Source organism: Perognathus longimembris, chromosome 8, assembly GCF_023159225.1.
Source record: "Perognathus longimembris pacificus isolate PPM17 chromosome 8, ASM2315922v1, whole genome shotgun sequence".
Classification (NCBI taxonomy): domain Eukaryota; kingdom Metazoa; phylum Chordata; class Mammalia; order Rodentia; family Heteromyidae; genus Perognathus; species Perognathus longimembris.
The window spans coordinates 4,277,689-4,295,010 of record NC_063168.1 but is presented as its reverse complement, the minus strand read 5'-3'; the positions used below and the strand labels follow the sequence as shown (position 1 = coordinate 4,295,010).

Here is a 17,322-nt window from a genome sequence, read left to right as displayed (position 1 = left end):
AAAGGCTGAGTTCCTTGATGACATGACATAATTCAATTTCCATTCTTTCCCTTTTGTCACCTGCTCCCCTTCCTCCTGGCACATTTTTCATAGTTAGGAGGAGTGAGTGAGTCAAATATATCAGAAGGAGGAATTGATTCAGGAATCGTTTGATGACTTGACAGATTAACAGAGATCAGAATAAGGCTCAAAACTGCCAAAAAAAAAAACCCCCACCAAAACCCACTGCAGCATGGAGTTTCAGCAGCTCTTTAGGGAGCTAGTTAATGAAAGAATCACTACAGAAACACAGCCGTACTCACCGCCCCCCCCCCAATCCCACATAGGAACATTCCCGTATACTACTCAAGAGACTATGTCATAGAAGAAATATGCTCATAATTCCTATTTACACACGCTGTAATTACCATTGGCCTTGGGATCACTCAGGCTTTTCCAGTCAGAGGTGCTTAGGTAGTTCTTCTTTCACATATCAGAGGAGTTTCATTTTGGTTAGAACTTGTCCTAAGGATTCCCTCCTGAAGGCTATATTTATCAGACCCCAAGCTCATGTGGTATGATTAGGCTGGCTTTAATCTTTTCCATGTTCTGTTCTCATTGCCATTTGTTCATGAACCAGAGGTCTGCACTCATATACAGGATGCCTTCCTTGGCCATTACTCTTTAATTTTTTGGCTTGCTCTCTTTTCTTTTTCCTGATACAGTGTCTATGAACCAGATAGGAATGCATTACGGAGGAAAGAACGAGAGAGAAGAAACCAAGAAACACAACAGGATGGTGGCACCTTTAATTCTAGTTACTCTCTCTTCAGTGAGCCCTACAAGGTAGAGTGTGTGCAGTTGTTCATCTTTGCCCCTACCATGAAGTCTCTGTGGATGGCTGTCTTGACTGAAGGGGTTGACCAGGTCAAACTCCAGTTAGTTCTCTCTGCCTGTGCAAACCAGGGAAAAGACAGCTCTGCTACAGTTCCCAGTTCACACAGCTTTATTGCCTCCTTCAATAACATGTGAATTTATTTAATACTGAGAACCACTTGCTGTGGGCAATAATATGGAATTTACTTGCTGTGATTTTTGTTGATAATATACACTATGCCTTTGCATTGGTATTTCAAAGTCAATGCCATTTGTTATGTTTTCTAAGATCTTAGGAAACAAACACTATTCCAAAAAGAGGGTTGGTTACATATTTGACATTTGCAAGGATAAGGACTAATGAAAAAGAAATATTCAAATTATTTCTCATTTTTACCAAAGGTCAAATATATAACCTCTCTTCTAAAATGACACATGGAGGTATGAATAGTTCATATTGGTAGATTCTTGCCAATTTAGCTCCATATATCTTTGAAGTCATGCACTCCTGATTTTCTTGCCTATTTAGAAATCAGAGGCAGACCAATTCTGAGCCAAATCTGAATTTGCAAACTAAGTTCCCGGTGGGACTATGAAAAACAAAAGACAACCCAATCTTGGAAAGACGTACTACAGACCATCTTATAAAGCTGAAGTAGTTAATATTTGGATTTCTGGGTAATCTAGAAACTATAGTACAACACAAAGAACGGCTTCTATGGTCCCTAAGGCTGTTCCTTACAGGTTTCTAGGTCTGGGTCCATGCTGAGTGCTGGCATGAGAGGCTATAGGATTTTGATTTCATCTCTCAGCTCTCCTTTGAACGTGTCAGCCTGGGTTCTGTGATCTGTCAGGGCACCTGTCCATTACTTTCTCTGTTTCTATCGTCTCTAACAATAGCATGGATGTGGTGTTTTGTTTTTTTTTTCTTTAGACTAACAAGGGGGATGAACTCTCCAACCGGATCCAGAATACTTTAGGCAATTATGACGAAATGAAAGACTTTTTAACGGATAGATCCAATCAGAGCCATCTTGTTGGTGTCCCCAAACCGGGGGTTACTCAGACTCCTGCCAACAAGATTGATGAGCATTTTGTGGCAGATTCAAGAGCTCAAAGCCAGCCCCCATCTGTGTGTAATACCACATCTTCCACACCAGCAGCTGTCCCTGTGCAACAAAGTAAGAGAGGCAACATGGGCTGGCAGAAGGCTGGGCACCCATCATCTGATGGCCAACAGAGAGCAGGTATGCAGGGCACAGGTTGCTTGCTTTGAGCAGCTGTCCTACCTTTGAGAAAAATGATGACAGACCTAATCATTGTGTGTTAAGTCCCTCGCTCTTCTTTTTCTCTTCTTCCCATGCAGCACCACAGGGCTCTCTTAGAACCTTGCTTGGAGATGGTGTTGGCAGACAGCAACCGCGGGCCAAACAAGTGTGTAATGTGGAGATGGGGCTTCAGACCCAGGAAAGGCCATCTGCAATGGCAGCTAAGCACAACAGCAGTGGACACTGCGTTCAGAACTTTCCTCCGTCATTGGCTTCCAAACCTAGTCTGGTCCAGCAGAAGCCAACTGCATATGTACGACCGATGGATGGCCAAGACCAGGCTCCTGATGAGTCCCCTAAGCTGAAGTCCTCTACAGAACCTGCCGTACACTGTGCATCCTACAGGGGGGGCCCAGCCACCAAGCCAGAGTCGGCCAGAACGAAGACCAAGCTTTCCAAGTTCAGCATCCCCAAGCAGGGGGAGGTAAGTCTTTTCTCACTGTCATTTTTGTGCAGCTAAGAAATCATCCAGCTGTTCATCGTCGAAAGCCGTGTTTTCCACGTGTCTTTGTTTCAGTGATGTGACTGACTTTGTGTGGTAAAACTTCATGTGTAAAACATGTGGTAAACATCCTCAAATGGGAAGATGGACATAAGTTAGGTTTTTTTAATCTCAAGTTTATTGTAATTGGAATGTGTACACATGTGTACATCTGTGTAGGCATGTGTGGGCACATTAGGGAACATATGCCTCCTTCACAGTAGTTCAAGGATTTTTTTTTTTGTAAATAGGGCAGTGATATCTGATATTGTATACCAGAAATAAAAGCACTTTGAAGTCTGTAATTTAGCACTCCAAGGGGGTAACTTTTTTACATAGAGGAGTTCTACATGAAACTTTTTAATGACTTTTGAAAATTTCAAGATAAATTTTGTAAAGGGTATCTCATCATACCCCCTCCTCCATGAATTGAACAGTTGGTTTACAGAATATATTTTGTAAGTGTGGCTGTTGCATTGGTTTTTTTTTTTTTTTATCCTTTGTCTCTCCATTTTGATATTCCTCTTGCCTTCCCTATTATCCAATACACGTATATACAATACGCAGGGTACCAAATCAGTTACAGTGACATCAGGGGTAAAACCATGGGGAAGAAAGACAAAATAAAAAGGCATAATTTCACATGGTATGTTAAAAATAACAACAACAGGGGCTGGGGATATGGCCTAGTGGCAAGAGTGCCTGCCTCGGATACACGAGGCCCTAGGTTCGATTCCCCAGCACCACATATACGGAAAACGGCCAGAAGCGGCGCTGTGGCTCAAGTGGCAGAGTGCTAGCCTTGAGCGGGAAGAAGCCAGGGACAGTGCTCAGGCCCTGAGTCCAAGGCCCAGGACTGGCACACACAAAAAAAAAATAACAACAACAATGATAAGCCACTTGTTTTCATAACTTGGAGTTCATTTCCCTTAGCATCATCTTATGTGTTCATATGTACATAGTTATTAAACTGAGAATACCTTTTTACCAGTATTTGGACATCACAGAAAGAGAGATATACCAGAGATAAAGAGGCACAGTGACAGAAATTAGAGTTCTACACAGTGAGGATTCCATTTTTGTACATGCAGTGGCATTAAACCATCCAACCTGTTGCTCTCCTCACATTCTGTCCTGACTGTGACAAAGAGACCAATTGCACATACACAGTAGAGGGAACTGAGACAAGAAGAGTGGTTTAGAGAATGAAATTAGAGGGCACATGCAATTCTTATTTTAGCAAAAATCCTTGCATATTAGGAAAAATACTGTAATTAGAATGTTGAAATACTTGTTAGTGTAATATGCCCAGTATTGTAGAAATGAAAGTGTGGTTTACACTTAGGCCCAAAATACTATCACTAAGTCAGTTTTACTTCTCCTCCCCCCCCCCCCCAAAAAAAAACCTCGAAGTTTTTTTTGGTTATTGTTATTTTCCATTGTTGTCTTACTGTATTCTAAGAGAAGCTTAACAGTATTTTTTTGTAGGCATATAATTCAATATTTTATACCAATCCCTATAAAATCTATAGTCATAACATAGAAGCTGGAGAATTTTAGGAATACATTTTGCTTTGAAAAGGTGCTTTTATTTTGGGGAAGTGGTAAAATAATTTAGTGTGGCAGACATTTTCAGAAACAGGGATGTGTGTTACACACACATATACACACATTACCAGTATGAAAATATCTTCCCAGTGAAGTAGGGGAAATTTACAGAAAAAAAAAATGAGTTGGAAGGAACTTGTGTTATGTGCTACATTTTCTAGGATATAGGTTGAAGAACAAGACTCAGGGTATTGCGTTAGGCAACACTGACAAACACAAGGGGGAAGGGCATGCAGAAGGGGCTGTTTGGCATTGGGTAGCACATTTCTTCCAATCAGATAAACGACTAGATGCACTGTGATGTGAGACCTTAAACAACAACTAATCGGCGATTTCTGCCTTTAGGATATCTATCTACAGGAATGGAATAAATTAGATACTACCGCCTAGCTTTTAATTTGCAATGTCTCTCAACTAACTTTAAAATTGGCCTACTAGCCCTAGGAAAAATTCTTTCACTTTTATTGTTCTTGTAGTAGAAAAAAAAAAGTATGTTATTTTTAAAAATGGCAAACTTGGAATCTCTTTTGCCTGATTTTGCATTTCATAAACCTCTCATTTTATCCCTTGCAACATCTGCACTCTGTTTGCTTCTGTGGCAAATTATTTGTTATAATTCTTCAGTCCTCAGTAATAGGTAATTAGTGTAGAAAAATCCAGTGCGATTTGATGTGGAAGTTAAAGGCCCCATGAGAATTCCTTAACTGATACACCTGCCTCTTGGCTGGTTTTTTTCCCAGCTCAGTTTTATGTTTAATGAAAAACATATTTTCGTTGTTATAGCTGAGTCTCTTGTTCTTGACGCTACCCCTCATTAAGTGAGCCTACCCTGGAGTGCCACTTAGAAAGATGTCTGCTGTTAGGCAAGAGACAAGGGACTTAACGAATGGCTGAAACATGCGTTCTAGAACATTCTAGGACAGGGCACAGTATATTTTGTTCCAACTGAAGTGAAATTATATTTTTTTTCTCTCTTCCTTTCTCCCCTCATCCCTCTCTGCACACACTTGACTTTATTTATTTATTTATTTATTTGCCAGTCCTGGGCCTTGGACTCAGGGCCTGAGCACTGTCCCTGGCTTCTTTTTGCTCAAGGCTAGCACTCTGCCATTTGAGCCACAGCGCCCCTTCTGGCCGTTTTCTATATACGTGGTGCTGGGGAATCGAACCTAGGCCTTCATGTATGGGAGGCAAGCTCTCTTGCCACTAGGCCATATACCCAGCCCCCACACACTTGACTTTTAACTTCATGTTCCATCTCTAGACCTTGTAGACTGCTAACCTGGAGGGTTAGATACAGGTTTTATGGGACTTGCAGTTTTTAATAAAACATTGCACGTCATTAGGTTGCTGCTGGAGCATTGAGGCCCCTGAAACTTAATATGGTTAGCTTCCAGATCTGTCTTTGGCTCACAGGACAAGGAATTATTAGCAGAATAATAGGTTTGGGTTTTGAAAGCTGTGTCATATAAGTCTTAAAAGTTTTAGAATTAAAAAAAATACATGGTTATCTACCAGGAAACAGAAGTGAGGACAAAAGAAAAGGAACCTCTGATTCTTGTAGGCTGTGTGATTAGCTTGTTTAGCACTAACTTGTAGTGGTAGTATTCCAAAATTTCTGTATTTTAATTGCTTTCTGTTAATACAATAAATAGCATGTATTTTAATTTTCTATATAGAAAAGGATTCTGATGTCTGGGAATGGTGCACATTTGAAATGCAGGGCAAAGAAAACCTTGCCACCCAGAGTTTAGTTGATCAGGAAAGAGATTCCTAAATGTGAATATCAGGTTATGTTAGAAATTTTATTAGCATTTGATAATTCATCTATAAGAGCAAAGTAACCATTTTTGGTTGATCAAAAATTTATTTGTTAAAACATGTAATTAAATTATTTCAGATATACTGATTCGAGCATCTTCATGAACAGCATTTTAAAAAATCACCATGTAAGCCATGAGTATAAGAAGAAAGATGGAGAACTATGATTCCACAAAATAGCTTCCGAGAAAAGCAATTAACTGATTTTTCCATAAGTTCACAGAAGATAAATGATGTAGGCTTCCTATTTCTTGTCACTCTTGGTTACCTTTGTATGAAAATGGATTTCTTCCAAATTAAAGTGGGCACCAGCCTGTCGGGCAGAAAAGGCATCTGCAAAGCAGTTGTGTGCATTACATATTCATGCCAGCCGGAATTTCTTAATTACATTTGAGATGTATAATGTTTTCAAATCCAAGTGAGCTCTTAGGACGCTTCTTAAGGAAGAACGAATGTGTGGAGTCTGTAGACCTGGCTTCCCTACCTGTAATGGTCTCATTCTTCTCATTACTCACTCTCCATACCCCTTTTCAGAAGGGGGCTCAGGTCTGTCCTGGGGGGCAGTGTGGCGTAGCATCTATCTGCACAGACAGCTCCGCTCTGGGCTCCTTCCTGTTCACGCTGTGCTGCCTCTACCCTCTTAAGTGGGGACCTGGGGTCCTTGCCCTTGCAAGGGTGGACTCCTCCCTGTTGATCTCACCTGGTGGATGAAGGCATTTGCTCTCTGCATTTTAGTAGGTTATCCTGAAGGTCATCATGGAGACTGGCACCTGGAAAGGTTTCCATAATTTTTTTCTTTTAGCCCTTTTATGTTCAGCCTGTGGCTCCTACAAGGTAGGGCACTTAATAACATACAATGATTTAGGTTTCTATAACTCTTGATTGGAAAATCTGAAGAAAATCATGTCCCCATGCGAAGGTTCTGGTGTCCTTTTCTGTTCCTTTCTTTCCTGGGGCTCCTTCAGATTTATGTTATAAAAGCCAAGCTTTGTAGCCTTAAGGTGGGGACTACTTCTGATGGTGGAGGCATGCCCGGAGGACAAGACTCACGGAGCGGCTGTTAGCCAGCCCGCTCTGCTTCCCTGTCTCTTTCCCCAGTTCTTGTAAAGCTTCCTCCCCAGGAAAGCATTTGGGTGGATTCCAAGACTGCTTTTTCTTAAACTACAACCTTATGTGTGTGCTGACTCCAAACCAGGGGCCCATCAGGAGCTTGAGGCCTGTGCATATAGCTTTACTGAAAACAAAAAGAACCTCTCCCTACTATACCTGGTAGATAAACATGTATTTTTTTTAATTCTAAGAGAAAAGACTCTTGTGGATTTCATCCATCCTTGCTCAGATCATGGGCAGCCATTCTGAAACATGGGGAAGAGGTAAGACATGTTGGAATGACCATAGCCCAGAAAAGAATGGGGTTTGAATTTTGGCGTTATACACTAATAGCCAAACCATTTAATGCCCCTCTGGTTCCCAGTTTCCTTAAGAAGTGGAGAAATTGATAGTATCGATTTGGCAGGGTTATTGGGGAGGGAGAGAAAATGAAGTTAAAGTATATGGCACACTTAACAGAGTAATAGTAAAATAAATACGAGTAAATATTGGCTATATCACTGCTTCAAAGTGGAAACAGTATAAACATGGATATGTGTGTGGGCATGTGAAATAGAAGGAAAGAAATGTTTTTTGTTGTAAACAATTGAAATCTTGAACAGGAAGATTATCCTGGATTAATGTAACAAAGCCCAAGTGACATGATTCTCCCTATGTGATGCTTAGCCCCTCCTGAGATTTTATTCCCAAGCCAAGGGTCACATTCGTGCTGTTTCTCTGGACTTTTTGCCTGAGCTATTTTTAGCTGCAGTGGAACATACCATGTGAGATCTGTTTCCAGTGAAATGAAATATAAAATCAACAAGATTTGGATTAGAGAAAAATGTTAAAATGCTCAGGCAGTAAGCCTCTAGAAATAACTCACTGAAACGGAACTATCTGAAGCCACTGTGTATTAAACAGCATGTTTAATTGGGCTGAGCAGTGAACTCACTTATCTCCACATGACTCACCTGCATTAGCAATGCCTTTATTGTACAAGAGAATAGAATCTCTCTGGTGCTAGTTGCGGATCCACTTCCATAGCTACACATGTAACAGGCAGCTAGCTAGTTGACCACTCCTGAGCACCCTGCGGTTGTTCTAATTTAACCAAAGGTTAGGATTCAGGAACAATATGCCTTTGGAAGCAAGATTGTTTAGGCCCCATATTTCTTCAGTGATTGGTCCAACTGTAGATGAAGAATGTGGCTTACGAAGCCTAACTTGAGTTTGTCTCTCACTCCCATTTGCTGGAGGTCTACACTGTGCCTCAACTGCCTTCTTTGTGACACAGAATCATGGTAAAGAAAATTGATAGCAACCTTATGAAATTATGTTAATAGTTACATGATGTCTAGAACCACTGGCTAGTGCATAGTAAGCACTCAATAAAAATTTATTTAAGTAACAATTAATACTGTGACTCTGTTGGCTTTCTGTTTACCTTCCAAATGCCTAACATCAGGTGTTTTGACCCAGAACTGGAAGTTAAGGTAAGTAAATGAATATCACTAGGATGTTAGTGACATAAGGCATCTATGGTTTTGTCCCCCCCCCCCCCCCAGATTTTGAAAACATCTCTAACTTGATGAATTAGGTGATTTATTCAGGGTATGAGTAAAAGACATCTCCTCTAGTCTGTCAGTGGCCTCTCCATAACTGCTCTAATTTCTTTCTTTCTTAAAATATGTATTGTTAAGGTGATGAACAGGGGGGTTAGTCTCTTCTAGTCTATCAGTGGCCTCCTCATAACTGCAGTGATTTCTTTAAAAAAATTGTTGTTAAGGTGATGAACTGGGGGGGGGGGTTACAGTTACATAAGTAAGGTAATGAGTACATTTTTTGTTGTTCTTGTTGTCAAACTGATATACAGAGCAGTTACAGTTTCATACTTTAGGCATTGGATACATTTCTTGTACTGTTTGTTACCTCCTCCCTCATTCCCCCTCCCCCCTCCCCCTTTCCCTTTCCCCCCATGAGTTGTTCAGTAGATTTACACTAAACAGTTTTGCAAGTATTGCTTTTGTAATCGTTTGTCTTTTTTACCCTGTGTCTCTCGATTTTGGTATTCCCTTTCAGTTTCCTAGTTCTAATACCTGTATACACCGTTTCCAATGTACTCAGATAAGATACAGAGATAGTGAAGGTATGACCACAGGAAGGGCATACATACAAGAGGATCATCAATAATAGAAGCTCTGGTTTCACATGGCATGTTGAAAGTAATTACAACAGTGATATAACAGTCATTTCCATAACATGGAATTCATTTCACTTAGCATCATCTTTTGTGTTCATAAGGGTATAGCTATTGGGCTCTTGTGATCCTCTGCTGTGACTAGCCTAAACCTGTGCTATTTATTCCCTATGAGGGAGACCATAGAGTCCATGTTTCTTTGGGTCTGGCTCACTTCACTTAGTATAATTTTTTCCAAGTCCTTCCATTTCCTTACGAATGGGGCAATGCCATTCTGATAGGGGCATAAAATTCCATTGTGTATATGTACCACATTTTCCTGATCCATTCTTCTACTGAGGGGCATCTGGGTTGGTTCCAGATTCTAGCTATGGCAAATTGTGCTATGATGAACATTGTTGTGCTGGTGGCTTTAGTGTGTTCTTGTTTGTGGTCTTTTGGGTAGATGCCCAAAGGTGGGGCTGCTGGGTCATAGGGGAGCTCTATGTTTAGCCTTCTGAGGAATCTCCATACGGCTTTCCAGAGTGGCTGAACCATTTTACATTCCCACCAACAATGAAGCAGGGTTCCCTTTTTTCCACATCCCCTCCAACATTTGTCATTGTTACTTTTCTTGATATAGGACATTCTTACTGGGGTGAGATGGAATCTCAGTGTTGTTTTGATTTGCATCTCTTTTATGGCCAGTGATGTAGAGCACTTTTTCATATATCTCTTGGCCATTCTCATTTCCTCATCAGAGAAGTCTCTTTTTAGGTCTTTAGCCCACTTTTTGAGGGGGCTACTGGTTTTGTGGTTTTGTTTTGGAGGAATGTAATTTTTTTAGTTCTGCATATATTTTAGGTATGAGGCCTTTGTCCGTTGTATGGCCAGTAAAGATCTTTTCCCAGTCTGTGGGCTTTCTGTTTATCTTGTGAGCTATGTCCTTTGCCCTACGGAAGCTATACAGTTTGATGCAGTCCCATTTGTCCATCCTTTCTTTGATTTGTCACATTTCTGGGTCTTTGTTAAGGAAGTTCTGTCCTGTGCCAAGGAGCCCAAGTGTTTCTCCTACTCCTTCCTTTAGTGTTTTCAGGGTATCTGTTTTAACTTCGAGGTCTTTGAGTCATTTGGGATTGATTTTGGTGTAGGGTGATATATAAGGATCTAGTTTTAGTTTGTTGCATGTGTTGAACCAGTTTTGCCAGCACCATTTGTTAAAGAGGCTGTCTTTCTTTCATCCTATTTTTTTAGCTCCTTTATCAAAGATTAAGTAGGCATAGTTCTGTGGGTTCATTTCTGGGTCTTCAATTCTGTTCCATTGGTCTTCAGGCCTGTTCCGGTGCCAATACCAAGCTGTTTTTATTACTGTAGCTTTATAATACAGCTTGAAGTTGGGTATTGTAATTCCTCCAGCACTGTTCTTTCTGCTTAGGATTGTTTTTGCTATTCTGGGTCTTTTATCGTTCCATATAAATTTCTGGATTGCTTCCTCTATTTCATTAAAAAATTGTGTTGGGATATTAATGGGTATTGCATTGAATTTGTAGATAGCCTTTGGCAATATTGCCACTTTGATTATATTAATCCTCCCAATCCAGGAGCACGGGAGGTTTTTCCATTTCCTTAGTTCTGCCTTAATTTCGTTTTTGACGTTTTTAAAGTTCTCATCATAGAGGTCTTTCACTTCTTTCGTTAAGGTTATTCCAAGGTATTTTATGTTTTTTGAGGCTATTGCAAAAGGAGTTGCTTTCCTGATTTCAGCCTCATCATTCAGGTCATTAGCATATAGAAATGCCATTGATTTTTTTTTTTTTTTTTGGCCAGTCCTGGGCCTTGGACTCAGGGCCTGAGCACTGTCCCTGGCTTCCTTTTGCTCAAGGCTAGCACTCTGCCACTTGAGCCACAGCGCCACTTCTGGCCGTTTTCTGTATATGTGGTGCTGGGGAATCGAACCCAGGGCCTCATGTATACGAGGCAAGCTCTCTTGCCACTAGGCCATATCCCCAGCCCAATGCCATTGATTTTTGAGGGTTTATTTTATATCCTGCAACTTTGCCAAAGTTTTGGATCAGCTCTAGTAGCTTTGGAGTAGAGTCAGTGGGGTTCTTTAGGTATGGGATCATGTCATCTGTGAAGAGAGAAAGTTTAACTTCATCTTTTCCTATTCGGATCACCTTTATATTTTCTTCTTGCCTAATTGCTCTGGCTAGGAATTCTAGTACTATGTTGAAGAGAAGGGGAGAGAGCAGACATCCCTGTCTTGCTCCTGATTTTAAAGGGAATGGCTTTAGTTTTTCACCATTTAGAATTATACTTGCTGTTGGTTTGTCATAGACTGCCTTTTAATATTCAGGAGTGTTCCCTGGAATCCCAGTTTTTCCAGGGCTTTTAGCATAAATGGGTGCTGGATTTTATCGAGTGCCTTTTCTGCATCCAGAGATATAACCATGTGGTTCTTTACCTTGCTTCAGTTGATGTGGTGGATTACATTAACTGACTTGCGTATATTGAACCAACCTTGCATCCCTGGGATGAATCCAGTTTGATCATGGTGTATGATTTTTTTGATGACCTGTTGAAGTCGATTGGCCAGAATTTTCTTGAGAATTTTTGCATCTATGTTCATCAGGGAAATCGATCTATAGTTCTCTTTCCATGATGAGTCCTTGCCTGGTTTTGGGATGGGGGTTATACTGGCTTCATAGAATGTGTCTGGTAGTGAACTTTCTCTTTAAATTTCATTGAAGAGTTTGAGAAATATTGGTGTGAGTTCTGTTTTGAAGGCCTTGTAGAAGTCTGCTGTGAATCCGTATGAACCTGAGCTTTTCTTGGGTGGGAGATCACTTATTGCCATTTCTATTTCAATGCTGGATATGGGTCTGTTCAGAAGGTTTAAATCTTCATGGTGGAGTTTGGGGATATAAATTTTTTCTAGGAAATCATTTCTTCTAGGTTCTCGAATTTGTTGGCATAAAGGTTTGCAGAGTAGTCCCTTATTGTGTTCTGAATTTTGGTTGTTTCTGTGGTGATGCTACCTGTTTCATCTCTGATCTTGTTTAAGGAGTACATTTCTTTTTAAACATTGTTACCCCCTCCCTCATTTGTTTCCACTCCCCACTCCAGTAATTTCTGCTAGTAGATCTTTTATGGGAGGAGAAGAGCTACACATGTTCAACATGGAGGATCCTATTTACTGATGGATGCAAAGGTGGCACAGGTAGAAGGAATCAGCTATATGCTGGTCTCGGAAACAGATGCCAAGCAAGCAGTGGCTTGACCAGGAGTAACCCTATGCATTATGCCTCTTCCTCCTCTTCCTCTTCTTCCTCCTCCTCCTCCTCCTCTTCCTCCTCCTCTTCTCTCTCCCACTCCCTTCCTTCCCCACCTTCCCTCCTCCTTTTGTGGTTTTCAAAAGTAGACTCCCTGCTGTGTGCAGGTTTTGCTGAAATGGCTGTTTCTAGTCACAAAGGAGCTGGAGTGAGAAGTGGGTATGAGGAGCACAGGGATGAAGGGGGAGATGGAGGAGGAGTAAGAACCAAGACTTTAGACTTTCTTCAACATGAGTTACATTTTAGAGGATTTGAAACAGCCTAGACCACAGAGTTCTAAGAGGCACAAAACTTGCTTCTAAGAATGTCCTTTTTCTTTCTGTGTCATTTCACACTTTTTCAGTACTGCCTTTCATGCTTCCTGTTTCAGTTATTCAAGGGATACGTTGATTTAGGAAAACACAACCTCGTATTTATTTATCCAGAGCTTTGTTTATTTGGTGCCTCATAATTTTCTCCTTCAGAGATATTGCTGGCTATTTTACCATTTAGCCTTTGGCATGCATGCCTTTGATACACAATAAATGGTGAACCCCTCATCTGTGAGACAGAAAGTAGACTACAGAAAACAGAAACATCTATACCTGGTGGTATTTGTCTGTGTTAAGTTCTGACAACAAATACTGTTAAGCCCCTTCCCCCCCCCCCGCCTCCCCCCCCCCCCAGTTCTTCGGGGCTTTAACCTCATGGAAATCATCAGTGGTTTCTCCAGCAACCAATGGGCGGTTGACTCCTCATTGTCTTATCCCTGTCATACCTTAAATCTTGTCTGTGCTCAAGCTCTGCAACCAAGGGGGGACCTACAACTTTGAGTGGTAGCCTTCCTCTCTCCGATGGCTCTGACCCTGAGGTGGACTTTCACGTCAGCATTTCTGCAGCCTATACCCGTTCATGTTAGTTGTGTCCTGGGATGTTGTCATTGCTGGCAGTGTCACTCTTGTCTACCTTATTTCCTAGAATTTATTTGGCTAATAGGTATAAGACAAGTTGTTTTTTCAGGTGGTCAAAATTCACCGTAGTTTACTTAATCAGGCCTTTATAATTTAAGTGAAGAAAAGATTAATACCCCATCTAAAAAGTATTATGGCATAGCTATTGGTAGGAATCCTTGTGAGACTGAAAATCTTGTCAGAAATCTATCCTTTCCTCTAGACCCAATTTAACTAACTCCTTCCGCTTTCTCAAGCAACGCCAGCCACTTGCAGGACGTCCTCTTTCCTCTAAATTCCTCTAGTGACAACATGCATTCCATTACCATATATTATTCTTTACTTTCTTAGGTCTGACTTACTTCTTTGATACACTGTAAGCTCCTGGAGGACACGTCCCTTCCCATTCATCTTTCTCCCATCATCTAATAGAGCTAATGCTGAGTTATTTCACCCCTGAGTTCTGCAACATTGAGTTTCTGTGCCAGAGAACTAGGGAGGCAAACCTACTTTCAGTGCTTGGAACACTGTTTGGTAGATCAATAACTGAAATAAAAAATAAAGGCCAGAACGAAATTCAAACATGGTCTGCAATGTGAAGAGGCTTTATCTTCATTGATTTACCTTACCTCTTGCTGTCTGTCTCCTGCGTGTGCCATTTTCTTTCAAACCTTTCAGCCTTTGTTTAGGCCTTGTGTGCCGTCCCTCCCAATTTTCTTACCAGATCCTTTCAGGCCCATTCCTCTTATTTAAAAGAGCAATAATGGCCAGAAATGTATTATTGTTAATATCTTGCCATGTTTACTTCCTTAATATTTTCTGTATTCTCATTTTTACTAGATTATATTATATTTTAATTTGAATAATAGATAAAAATGAGAATCAAAACTCAGTTCAACAATAAAATTCCCCCCGCTGTATAACTAATGTAAAGCCAATGAAAAAATGAAATAAAATCAACTCATATCCCATCATTCAGGAAAACAAAATCAACAGACAAGACATGGGTTTCATTCTGGAAAGCATTGTCTTTTCCTTTCTTCTCTCTCTTGTATTTCTTTGCTTCTTCAGTTGTAGAGACTGTCTTTTGAGTATTGCTGACACAATTCTTTCAACCAGTCCTTCCTCTTGCCTCTTGTGATTTCTTCTTTCTACATGAGTATCTACAGTCTTTCTTGTAATTTCTGTAGTATCACTAAGATCTACCTCGGTATAACTAACTTCTGAATCGGGGTGCGTTCTATCCACACACCTGTATGTTCTTTGTGTGGTACTCATATTTGAGCTTAGGGCTTTGCACTTGCTCTATCATTTGACTTGTCCCTCCAGCCCTTTTTTGCAGTGATTATTTTTTAGGTAATGTCTCACTTTACGTCCAAAATGGCCTGGGCTGTAATGTTCTTACCTGTGCTTTTCTGTGTTGTTGGGGATGAGAAATGTACACTACCACACTCAGCCATTGAGTGTTTTGTACACATATTAATTTTGTGTATTGTTTTTGGTTTTGTCTTTAAAGGCATGGCCCTTGGACCAGTCATTGTCTTTTTTTTTTCTTTATTAGTTCCTCTCTAATTGTTTTGATCTGTAATTTTTTCAGCCACATTTATTGTATTTTCTCATTTGTCAGTTTTCACTGTTTATCCTTTTTCCTACTGTCTCTGAGTTTTACAATTTTGTTCATCTTTAGCTTTTTATATTTTCATTTTACAAAAATAGCTCCATTATGTGATTATACAGTTTTATTTAAAAATTACTGCCCTACATGAGTCCATAAATCATTCTTTCCTAAGAATTTATAAGAGTTTAATTGTGGATCTCAACTTTGTTACTTTTAAGATTAATTTATTGCCATAAATTCAGGCTTCCTTTTCATGAAAAACTAGAAATCACATTTTGCCTCATTTGTACTATTACATTTTGATTCTTCTTTGAAAAGAGAACTTTCCAAAATAAAGTCTCCTTGGAAAATGAAGCAAGTTTATTACATGTTAATTAGGGCTTGAAGCTGCTTCTAGTGAGGGATTCCAAACAATAGCTTCAGAACGAAGAGTGTTAAAGTCTGAGGTGGTGCCATGGTTCTGTTCTGTGATGTCCCACCGTGGAAAGGGACCTGGAATCTTTCTGCTTTCTTATGGAGTCTACTGCCTGCATCAGGGTCACTTTTTCTCCTTTTTATTTTTTCTTTTTTGCCAGTCCTGGGCCTTGGACTCAGGACCTGAGCACTGTCCCTGGCTTCTTTTTGCTCAAGGCTAGCACTCTGCCACTTGAGCCACAGCGCCATTTCTGGCTGTTTTCTATATATGTGGTGCTGGGGAATCGAACCCAGGGCTTCATGGATACGAGGCATGCACTCTTGCCACTAGGCCATATTCCCAGCCCACTTTTTCTCCTTTTTAATGGGTATTCAGTAACTGTACGTGTTTATGGGGCACAGTATGACAATTCCATACATATGTTATAAAATAATGGAAGCAGGACATTTACCATATTTATCCCTCCCTACATTAATCATTTTTGTGGCAAAAATATTAAAAATCTTTTAACTGTTTTGAAATATTTAATTAATTATAGCTACCCTATACTGTGCAGTAGAACCCCAGAACCCCAGAATTTAGCCTTTCTTTAATCATTGTCTGTTTGGGGGTTATTTTAAAAAAATAATTTATTTCTTTATGGTCAAAGTTATGTACAGAGGGGTTACAGTTTCATACGTAAGGCAGTGCGTATATTTCTTATCTAAATGTTACCTTTTCCCTCCCCCTTTCTCTCCCCCCCATGAGTTGTGCAGTTGGTTTACAGTATATAGTTTTGTAAGTATGGCTGTTGTATTGGTTTGCTTTTTATCCTTTGTCTTTCCAATTTGATATTCCCCTTCCCTTCCCTAGTTGCAATATGCATATATACAATATCCAGGGTACCAAAATCAGTTACAGTGATATCAGGAGTAAAAACATGGGGAAGAAAGACAAAAGAAAAAGGCCTTTCTAACTATAACCTTGTACTCATTAACCAGCCTATCCCTCCCTATCCCTTCTTTCAGTATCTTTAGCCAGTGTCCTTCGTTACTTCTTTGAATTGGCTTCTTTAGCTCCACATATGAGTGAGATCATGTAGTATTTGTCTTTCTATGGCTGGCTTATTTTACAAAATATAATGTCCTACAGTGTTCATTCATGATAACACAAATGACAGAATTTTACTCTTTTTATGGCTGAGTTGTATTCCATTGCGTTCATATAGTGCAGTTTCTTTATCCATTCGTCTGTCATTGGACACCTCAGTTGTTTCTATTTCTTGGCTGTTGGGAACAGTGGTGTAGTAAATTGGGAATGCAGATATCTCTTTGATTTTTTTTTTTTTTTTTTTTTTGGCCAGTCCTGGGCCTTGGACTCAGGGCCTGAGCACTGTCCCTGGCTTCTTCCCGCTCAAGGCTAGCACTCTGCCACTTGAGCCACAGCGCCGCTTCTGGCCGTTTTCTGTATATGTGGTGCTGGGGAATCGAACCTAGGGCCTTGTGTATCCGAGGCAGGCACTCTTGCCACTAGGCTATATCCCCAGCCCTCTCTTTGATTTTTAATGGGCCTTCATTTCCTTTGTATCCAAGTAGTAGGATCCCTGGATCCTTAATTTTTTTGAGAACCAACACACTGTTTTTCGTAATGGCTGTACTAGTTTACATTCCTGTCAGTAGTTTCCACAT

The 17,322-nt window shown here is 40.3% G+C and overlaps 1 protein-coding gene across 3 annotated transcripts in view; it reads left to right on the top strand.

Annotated features, from left to right (window-relative positions):
* Positions 1–17,322, top strand: part of Aff3 (AF4/FMR2 family member 3) — a 478,613-nt gene that overhangs the window by 126,910 nt on the left and 334,381 nt on the right. For all 3 annotated transcript variants that reach the window (XM_048352397.1, XM_048352395.1, XM_048352398.1), the window contains 3 exons: positions 705–825; positions 1,790–2,102; positions 2,222–2,607. In XM_048352397.1, coding sequence (XP_048208354.1) covers positions 705–825; positions 1,790–2,102; positions 2,222–2,607 — 820 coding nt within the window. The remainder of the gene's footprint in view (positions 1–704; positions 826–1,789; positions 2,103–2,221; positions 2,608–17,322) is intronic.